Source organism: Herpailurus yagouaroundi, unplaced genomic scaffold, assembly GCF_014898765.1.
Source record: "Herpailurus yagouaroundi ecotype Mexico unplaced genomic scaffold, PumYag 206, whole genome shotgun sequence".
Classification (NCBI taxonomy): domain Eukaryota; kingdom Metazoa; phylum Chordata; class Mammalia; order Carnivora; family Felidae; genus Herpailurus; species Herpailurus yagouaroundi.
In genome coordinates, this window is record NW_024412437.1 from 8,720,595 (window position 1) to 8,730,430 (window position 9,836).

The 9,836-nt window shown below is 55.6% G+C and overlaps 1 protein-coding gene across 5 annotated transcripts; it reads right to left on the minus strand.

Moving 5' to 3' along the window:
• Positions 1 to 53: 53 nt before the first annotated feature.
• CPSF4L (cleavage and polyadenylation specific factor 4 like) lies at positions 54 to 9,202 on the minus strand. 5 transcript variants are annotated; one of them, XM_040452263.1, is made up of 8 exons: positions 9,085 to 9,202; positions 8,488 to 8,538; positions 7,582 to 7,734; positions 4,516 to 4,611; positions 3,486 to 3,579; positions 2,983 to 3,022; positions 1,654 to 1,821; positions 54 to 451 (listed from the first exon to the last, which is right to left on the minus strand). In XM_040452263.1, exons 1-8 carry the CDS (start codon positions 9,185 to 9,187, stop codon positions 359 to 361), a joined length of 798 nt encoding a protein of 265 aa, XP_040308197.1. In that variant the 5' UTR covers positions 9,188 to 9,202; the 3' UTR covers positions 54 to 358. The 5 variants fall into 5 exon arrangements, with proteins under 5 accessions (XP_040308197.1, XP_040308198.1, XP_040308196.1 ...); XM_040452264.1 differs by having other exon boundaries at positions 1,654 to 1,818; positions 3,486 to 3,582; XM_040452262.1 differs by having other exon boundaries at positions 3,486 to 3,582.
• Positions 9,203 to 9,836: the final 634 nt, after the last annotated feature.

Here is a 9,836-nt window from a genome sequence, read left to right on the forward strand (position 1 = left end):
AAACCATGGAGTTTAATCACCAGTTTGCAGCAGCAGGTGAGGCCACGTGCAGCCCAGGCTGGTCTCGTAGCGGGTGCGGGAGCCACGCAGACGGGGGCGGCTGTTCCCACTAGCTTGGGTTCAGAGTTTATGTGCATTCTGCTCCCCCGTTTTATGGCTGACTCGTCCTGCCACAGGTTGCGTGCCTCCAGTCCTGTTGTGTTTCTAGCAGCTCGTTCACGGACAGAATGAGAGGAAATAAGCCCGAATGCAGCACGCTACTCCCACATCTCCTACCCTGTTGAGGCGGACAGTAGGGTTCACTGGGAACAGAGAGGACCCCACAGCGTGGCCACTGGGTGTCTTCACTAGAAGGTCTTCAGTTACCCCACAGACCAGGGGTTACTTTTTGATAACTCCTACCTGTTGGAGCCTTTCTACACTTGCTGGCATAATGGCCCGGTTTTCGACACTAAAAGAAAAAGATTAAGGGTGTAACTTTTCATAAATTCAAATCTCAATAGAAACATCTTAACCTGTCTAAGGAACCATAAAAGCTAGTTAGCTGCCGGGGCGCCTGGGTGGCTCAGTCAGTTGAGTGTCCAACTTCGGCTCAGGTGACGATGTCACGGTCCGTGAGTTCGAACCCCGTGTCGGGCTCTGGGCTGATGGCTCAGCCTGGAGCCTGCTTCCGATTCTGTGTCTCCCTCTCTCTCTGACCCTCCCCCATTCATGCTCTGTCTCTGTCTCAAAAATAAATAAACGTTAAAAAAAAATTTTAAAGCTAGTTAGCTGCCTAGCTAGCTTTTTTTTTCTTAATTTTATTTATTTTGAGAAACCGAGACAGCACAAGTGGGGGAGGGGCAGAGAGACTCCCAAGCAAGCTCCGCACTCAGCGCGGCTGACAGGGCTTGAACCCATGAAGCCGCGAGATCCCCACCTGAGCCGAAACCAAGAGTCGGACGCTTAACCGACGGAGCCACCCAGGTACCCTTGATGGATTTTGTCTTAAATGAAGCTCCGTTTCAGGCCTGAGAGACCTTGAGATTCAAGCCATTATCACTATCCCAGAGAACAGGGCTCTGGATGTTCAGAGGCCCCAGGAATCAAACGTATGAGAAAGGCAAGGGCCCTGTTCCCTGGCCTCTCCTGGTGGAGCTTGCTCTTACAGTGTAGAGCGGCCAGAAGCACAGGACAGTCAGGGCGCGCCTGGCTGGCTCAGTTGGTGGAACGTGGGACTCCTGATCGCAGGGTGGGGAGTTGGAGCTTCACATTGGGTGTAGAGATTACTTACAAATAAAATCTCTAAAATAGCACAGAACAGCGTAGAGTTTATCTCGTGAAGGTATGTATGATGTTTTTCTTCTTGATAAACCAGGGGAAAAAAGGAAACCAAAGTGCTACATTCCCTTAGGAAATCCTGCCCCCTAAATCTTGAGGACATTATAGATCAACTCAGAACTGGTAACGCAGCAAAGAAGGTGATGAAAGCTGTTTAACTTAGTAGCTTTTAAAGAAAGTCTTGTCTGGCCAGAGAGGTAAGTCAGATGAGGTCGTGGAGACTTAGGGTAACATTGGGGTTACCAGTGCCTACTCACTGCCCTCATTCACACCCCTAGACCCCAGTGTGGTGGTCTTACCTGACCCGAAGGGAGTCGCACCGCAGCTACTCACCCTGTAGCACGGGCCGGGCTCCGGCGCCCTGAGTCCCAGGTGGTAGGAGACCAGGTGCTGCTGGGGCCTCTGAGCGGGGAGAAGCGGTCCCTCCGGCGGGGAAGGGGGCCTGCGAGGCTCCCAGGCACGAGCAGGAGGGGCTGAACCCCGTGGCCAGTTGACAAGCTGCTGATAAAGTCAGGAGAAAACACTGCAGACGTGGCGACTTTGCACTGAGGGCAGGGGCTCCGGCCAGGCGTGTACATGCAAAGCAGGTTTCAAGGTGCTTTACTGCGGCGTTAATTGCCGACAGCGTGGCTCCCGACGAGCCTTAGACTTGGGCTTGTGGATCGCCCACAGTCATTGAGGAGGCTTCCCACCTGGAAGCGGCAGAGGGCGTCCTTCCGAGCCGGCGCCGGCCTTCCCTCTGGCTGAGGGACCGGATGTGGGGCCACTGATTGACAGGGGCTAAGCGCCCGCCCCCCGTTCCCACGCCTATTTTGACCTCCTTCAGACTTAACTGGCCGTCCGACTTTCAGTCTTCCGGACCAGGGGTCAGCAAAGACTTTCTGTAGGAGCCCAGAGAGGAAAGATTTCCGGCCTTGCAGGCCGTCTGGGCTCCAGCGCAGCCACTCCTAAGCACGAGACCAGCTGTAGATGACGCGTACATGAGCGTGGCCCGGTTCCAATAAAACTACGAGCACTGACATTTTCATTTTCACGTGTTACAGTATATTCTGGTTTCTTTCCCCTACGATCTTTAAAAAAAAAAAAAAAAAAACCCACTGCAAGTGCTGGGCTGTACAAAAATAGGCAGTGGCCCGATCTGGCCCCCAGGCTGTAGTTTGCTGACCCCTGATGCGGGTGCTCGTCAGTGCTTGGTAGCAGTGGGAAGAGTATGTGTTCCCGCAGGGACCGGGCACAACCAGGATGGTCCCGATGCAGAGGAACGACTTTGGACCGCAAGCCCGGAGCTGGGCCCCTTGGTCTTTATCAAAAAACCACACACGTCGGGCGCCTGGCTGTCTTAAGTTGGAGGAACATGCGACTCTTGATCTCAGGGTCGTGAGTTGGAACCCCACAGGTTGCTTACACACACATGCCGCCCACTAAGGAGAATTCGAGGGCTGATGAGCCGAGCAGGGCCGCTACCTGCCGCAGAGGCTGCAGAGGTGGGAGGGGGTCTGGGCCGTGGCGGGTGCCTCTCCCGGGACGGGTACTTGGAGCGGATCGTGCGAGGGTGAGGGCAGCTGGGCGTAGTGCGGTGCCAGACAGAGTAAGTGCTCTCCAGGGAGCGCGTGCGGTAAAGGGAACGAAACACCCCTGCCCCCTCCCTGCCTGCACACTCACCTTCGTGAAACTCGGGTTGAATAAAAGATTCATCTTGGGACTGAGGGAAGTACAGAGAGAGAGAGAGAGAGATACAGTTACAGCCTGGCTCCAGCCCTCCATCACCTGCTCATTAGCGTGCTCCTCCCCAGCTTACTGCAGATTTCCGGTTTTTGAGCCCCCTGGGGAAGGAGCCCATGCCCCAGCCGGGGGATGATGGAGAACTGCAGAGGATTGGGGTGGGTTTTAAGTGTTTCTGCTCATTTCTAGAACAGTTTGGGAAGAGCTACATGCCTGTCAGCCCCACACAAATACACATGAACAGCCTGGGGTAGAGTTTGGTGCAGCACCTGGGGGGGGGGGGCAATGCAGGGTGAGCTAGCAAGGAAATCACTGCAGGGGGGAGGGGGGGCATGCTCACCAGACACTTCATTTTCCACCTTGGACCAGTGAAGGTATAGAAGGATCCAGAAGCCAGAAAGCAGGCACCGTACTAGAGTTGCTAATCCAGGTGTCATACTTACTGTGCAAATTGGCACCTGGGTCCCTCGGGGCAGAAGCCCACGAAGTAGTTAGCGCACATGATCTTACGGACATGGCGGTGTTTGCACAGGGGACCTGCTGGGCAGAGAACAGCCAGAAACACACATGACAAATCTCACCGGGAGGGTATGGCAGTCATAGCTCTCCACTTAACAGGGTATATAAACCTTGTCCTTTCCTGCCCAAAGCACCTGCTTCCTAGCCACGTGACTGAGAGGGGAATGGCTACCTCAGAATGTGCTGGGGTGGGTGCCAGCTGGCCAGTGCTGAGCAGTGGGGTCGGAGGCGTCCCTGACACACTGCATCTTGGAGGATTTACGTGGTTGTAGACTGTCATTTGTCACCTTTACTTAGCTCCAGAAGCTACAGCTGAGGAAAGACTAACCCCACCACAGCTTACTAATCGTCCCCTAAAATGCCCCCAAAGGAACACTGCCGAGGACTCAGAACAGTGCACCTGAACACCAATGAAAGTAAAGGGCGCAGTACTCAGAGCACAGGGACTCCAATGGGGGGACCCTGCCTCTTAATGGGGCAGGTGGAGCACGCTTAGGTGACAGCACCCCCCCCCCCAGTTGGGTAAAAGAAATAGACAAGAGAATGCATGTGGTCGGTCTCCCCTGGACCAGACCCGATGCCAAGGGCTTCCTGTGAGGTCCTATATCTACCAGCTCAATAACCCTATGAAGGAGCTGTTTCCCCTTTCCATAAGTGAGGAACTGCGTTCAGCAATTCGTTCAAGGTCACGCAGCTGATACATTCTGAAGTCACTGGGCTCTGAACCCAAGTAAGCCTGCTGGGAGAAGCCATGCCAGGCTGAATGTTACAATACACAGAGGGTTCTTTTCCATCAGGGCGAGCCTGGGGGAGAAATATGGAAAGGTCTTCCGTTGGGATTTTAACCCAGGGGCACACCCCCATGGAGCCTTATCAGGAATATGCATCCTTCCCCTGCTGGGGACACCCCCCACATCGTGATCACCTAGTGCTCCCTTTCCATCGGGGCCTCACCATCCTTGCAGAAACCTTGGTCATACCAAGGACAGTCCCGGGTCTTGAAAGCTGGCTTCACGTGGAGAAAGGGACATTCCTTATTGTTGCAATCACCTGAAAAGTCCAGCATTCTTTAAAAACAGGCTCATCTTAACGCTCATTTCCACCCTCCCCAAAGTGGACTGACCGCCTTGCCTAGCCTCCACTTGCCTTCCTTCCATCAGCAGCAGCTTTTAGAAGACAGCAAGGATTTTCTAATCCTCCTTGCAATCTAAGAAGAATGGATCCCAATACTACTTGCTAAGTAGGACTTGGGTAAGAATAAACACATCTGGAAGAGCAGAGGCAGGGCCAGATATCCAGAGGGAGGGACTGGGACGGAGGGCATCTGGAGGCCACCAGAGAGGAAGGAACGAAGAAGCGGCGGGGAGAGGAGAGCCAGACCGAGCCCCTAAAGATCCAAGAGGACACAGTGTGGGTGCGTTTCAATCAGGGCCCTCTGTGCTTCGTCTCTGCGACGGAGACCTACGGTGCTTCTAGAACCAGGGTACAGTCCTTTCTGGCGGACAGGCCAACAAGACCAGCTCCAAAGCTGGCGGTGGTCTGATGCTAGATGCTACATAGGGACCCCTGTGGTTGCACGATGCCTGTGCTGTAAGCTGTGGGTTATAGACCAAGACTCGGGTCCTCTAGAAGGAGCCAGCCTCGTGGGACAGACCACTGGAGAATTGTTGTAAGAACACTCTTAGATTTCTTGCAGGAGCCCAGGGCTCTGAAGGAGCGTGGGGAGGAATCAGTTCATCTTTCACCTCATGTGAGTAGAGAATTGGTGGATGCTTCCAATCCCATCCTCCTTAAAAGCCTACAACTCACGGGTGCGCCCGGGTGGCTCAGTCGGTTGGGCAACTGACTTCGGCTCAGGTCATGATCGCATGGTCTGTGGGTTTGAGCCCCGTGTCGGGCTCTGTGCTGCCGGCTCGGAGCCTGGAGCCTGCTTCGGATTCTGTGTCTCTTCCTCTCTCTGCCCCTCCCCTGCTCACGCTCTGTGTCTGTCTCTCGATAATAAATAAACGTTAAAAAAAAAAAAAAAAAAGTCTACAACTCGGTGCTTCTCACAGCCAAAAGGACTTGATGGTGTTCGCCCCATTGGTTTTCAAACTTCTCCAGAGATCTACTTAAAGGTCGCCCTTCTGCAAAGCAGGTTTCACCGCTGATGCCTAACAGTTTGAAATCACCATTCCCTCCTGGCCTTCCCGCCTCACAAATGAGGACAGCAGTGCTCAGAGAGGGGAAGTGCCGTGTGCAGCCCAGGGCAGAGTGCAGCCTCTGGGCTCCCGCCTTTTGAGGAATGGAAGTGACATCCCTCCCCTAGAGCTGGCGAGCATTTGATCTAGGAGGCAGCGGGTGGGCGGAGGCAGCGGCGGGAAGTCAATGCTGCCTTTCTGGCCTGGCCTGGATGCGCCTCGCTGCATTCCTCTGGCGGCCAGCAGGTGGCACCCGCGCCTCACCCTCCAGTCAGCCTTTTCGGAGTCGCCCAGGTAGCTGTTAGAAAAGCCCAGCCAGCTGCAGGGCCCAAGACCCTGGGCCCCCTCAGCTGCCCCTTCCCACTCCAACACCTCCCAACATAATGTTCTACATAAAACAGTTTACTTCCAATAAGAACCATAATTACTTTGGGGCGCCCGGGGGGCTCAGTCGGTTAAGCGTCTGACTTCCACTCAGGTCAGGATCTCAGTTTCCGTGAGTTCGAGCCCCGCATCAGGCTCTGTGTTGACAGCTCAGAGCCTGGAGCCTGCTTCGGATTCTGTGCCCCCCCCCCCTTATGCCTCTCCCCCACTGGTGCTCTGTCACCTTCTAGCTCTCAAAAATAAATAAATGTTATAATTTTTTTTTTTTTTTAATGGTAAGTGGCATTTTTAAATGAAAGAGGTTTATTTAGGTGCTGACCAAGGGAAGCTGAGCTTCAGGTAAACTCTGTCCTTCCCTTCCAAGAACACATGCAGGCTGCGGGACCTCAACTCCCAGCAGGCAGGACACAGAATTTTGGCCTGGGAGGAGCTTTTTGGGGATGCTTCGCCTTCTTCCCAAATAGCCGGGACCTCCCCCACTGCCCCCCCGCCACTGGCACTAAGGGCAGCTTACCCCAAAGCTGCCCCAGTCAGAGACGTCCCTGAAGACTGTGGCAGCTCTCTGTCCCTCCAGGTCACTCTTTTGGAACACAGTTTGAAAAGCACTGGACTAGATAATCCTTAAGGCTCCTTCCAGCTCTGGAAAGCACTGAGCTGTAGAATTTCACTGGGAAGATATTTTACAAGATCTGAGGCACACTTGCCGATTCAATCTTAAATGAGGTGGCAAGTGGTTGTGGCTTCCTGCCCCGGGCAGCCCTGTGCACGACAAAAGGAGGTCTGAAAGCCAGAGAGAAGGAGGACACTGGTCCCAACCTGACCACACAAGATAATTTTAGAGGCTGTGCTTCTGAACCTCATGACTGTATGTTTACAGTGACCCTGCATTGCCAATAAGAGACGCTAGTTTTCCACTTACGGAAGCAATGCAAAGCTTTCTTCTAAAATAACACTCCGTAAAACAAGACAGTCGGAAGAATCGACAGTGACACAGGTCAACGGCACAGGTGCTTTCTGTGTTTGGCAAGCATCGTGAAAGTGGCTTTCAAATCCTGCTGTTTGGGAAACGCTGGCCCGGACCCACCCCGGGGACAGAGACATGGCCCATTCCAGGCTTATTTCCGGACAGTCAGTCCGGGTATGTGATTAGCCAGGACTGCAAAGGGAAACAATTCAGCCTTTGAGTCCAGCCTCACCCCACCCTTCCCGTGGGGGTGGGGGTGGGGGTTACTAGCGTGTGCCCGAGCCTGTGGGCCAGTGAAACAGGGATCCCAGAGTACAGTTCCACTGTTCCTAGGGGGCTGGAAAAGCAGGCGCCTGGGGCTCAGAGAGGCCCGGTCAGCCACCGGAGACATACACAGTTTCCTTTGGGCTTCCCTGTCACATGTCTTCCTGTCTCCCCAGTCCCCACTGCCAACCCCCCTAGGTAAGGGCTGGAGCCAGGAAGGGGCGTTACCGAACTTGGAGTAGAAGTAGCACTCGGGCATCCTGGTGACATCGTACTGGTGCAAGAAGTTGCACTGGTCGCCCTTCTTACACAGTCCCCGCAGCCAGTGCTTACACACCACCATCTTCTCCCCTCGGTCGTGCCGGAGGGGACAGAGCTTCCCTGGGAACATCAGAGCAGCCAGCTGGGAGCACCCCCACCCCCTGCTTGCCTGGGATTCCCGAGGAGCGTGCCCCTCGTCCATCCCGTCACCTGACCCCTGGTGGAGGCCACACGGAGGACGGGCTGTCGTCTTAGCACTGCCACACCTTTGCCCAAAGTTTCCTCTCTGCCTGGCCTGCTCTCGTGCTTCTCAAACCCCGGGAAGCCCCAGGGGGTCAGGACAGCTCCCAGCAGCCTCACAGCCCCCCTCTCCTCCAGGCTCAGGGTGGGGCTCCTACCAGAGAGCGGAGCCGTGGCTCCAGCCCGGGGCCCCCACCCAGCACAGCCCCTGGCACATAGTGCTTGTTAAGGGCCTGCTAAAACCAGGTCTCAGAAACCCCCCTCAAAGGTTGTGTTTCCTGACCCCGGAGACCTAACGTGCTCACCTAAGAGCCGGCTTTGTAACTAACAACTGAGAAGGAAGTAGAAATGTCCTGTGTGACTCTGTTACCTTCTTACGGGGGGTACGGCCATCAGCAGGAAGGATGCCCCAGTTCCCAAGTTCCTAAACAGGCCCGGCCTCATGCCTGGCCACCCCTCTGATAGAATGTGAGGGTTGCTGGGAAGGGGTTCTTTGTAAATAGTCCTACCCTCACCCGGCCAATGACTCGCTTGGGTGTGACCTTCCACCAGAGCACTTGGACTTCTTTGCAAGAGGGCGTGGATATGTAGACAGCCCCAGCCCCCCATGCTCCGGTTCACCTGCTGACCCACCTTTCTCACAGAGCCCTTTAGCGAAAAAGTTGCACACCGCTGAGCCCGACTCTAGAAGGGGAAGAAGGAAAGAGAGAAGGTAGCTTCACCAGAGGCTGCACCTGCCAGGGGGGTTTTCCTCCTCAGGAAGTCCCTACCCACCCCCACCCACCCCCGCAACCCTGAACCTCCCCAAAGCTTGGGCCTGGGGGCTGGGCCTGGCTCTTTGGATGCTGGCCTCCAGAACCAGCCTCAAGACCTCAACACCTAAGCCCCCAACTCTGAAACACAGGTGATGGAGGGGCCCAAGGCAACTCAGGAGGCCAATGTGGACTTTCCTGGCTTCTCACCATTCCCTTTCTGTGTCTCTCTGCTTTCCCCGTCTGGAAAATGGGCTGCCTGGAAGTCAGCTCCATTCTCCTGGAATCCTGGAGAGTATGTAAGAGGGGAGCCCTCAGCCCCTGAGAAGGGGGGTGCTGAGCTGAGAATCACGGGTGGCAGGCCCCAGTCCCCAGCTCGGTCCCCCTGGTGTGCCGCAGTGAAGGGGCTGAGCGGAGAAGCCCAGAGAACCGGCGCAAGGTCCCCCAGGGGGACGGCTGACACCCTGTCCTCACTCACTGTCCATGCCCTGGAAAGGCAGGAGTCCAGTGCCCTTTTGCATCTCTACATCCTTCTCGAAGGTGAAGGTGAACTGCTCTAGCCCAGCAATGATCTCTTGCATCTTCCATCTCCTGCCGAGCCGCCCAAACCTGCTCAAGCCCCTGCAGGTGCACCCTATATAGCTCATCAGAGGCCCTTAAGGGGGCAGGGTCTGGTGCTGCCCCCCTCATCCCCGGATGCCAGTGGCCAGGTGACAGCTGGGCTGCTCTCTGGGCACAGCTGTCTTCTTACTCCCACCTGGTGCAGGTGCAGACGCCCCGGGGCCCCGCGCCCTCGCGCGGTGTACCTAACATCCCGCTCACAATGCGCGCCGCTGGGGAAGAATTAGCAAAGCCGCACGTACGCACGCACGGCGTATGCGCAGACATTACCAAACCTGTGCTCAGTCTTTCAACATGAAGACAAAGCCACAGGTTAGCCTGGAGCAGAGTTGCACAAACCGACCACAGCGAGGCTGTTCTGATTCCCAGGAGCTTGGGGGCCAAAGGGTGAGGGGGTGGGCGGGGCAGGGGTGCAGAGGGAGGGAGCCCCCGCCCCGCTTCCCTCCAATCGGGTCCCAGCCGACCCCTCCCTCTGGGACTCCTGACATCCCTTTTCTGGCCTGAGTGACAAGCCCTGAGCGTGCTCTTCATGGGAGAGGGAAAAAGGAACGAAATCCAGAGGAATCGGAAATAGTTGGATGAATAGCGCTTTGTTTACGCGCACACAAT

Coding starts and splice junctions, on each gene's coding strand:
- CPSF4L (XM_040452262.1), bottom strand. CDS start 9,187: ATGCAAGAGATCATTGCTGGGCTAGAGCAGTTCACCTTCACCTTCGAG. Junction 4,612..7,581: donor CTACTTCTACTCCAAGTTCG/GTAACGCCCCTT, acceptor TGGACTTTTCAG/GTGATTGCAACAATAAGGAA. Junction 3,023..3,485: donor CCCAGGTGCCAATTTGCACA/GTAAGTATGACA, acceptor TACTTCCCTCAG/TCCCAAGATGAATCTTTTAT.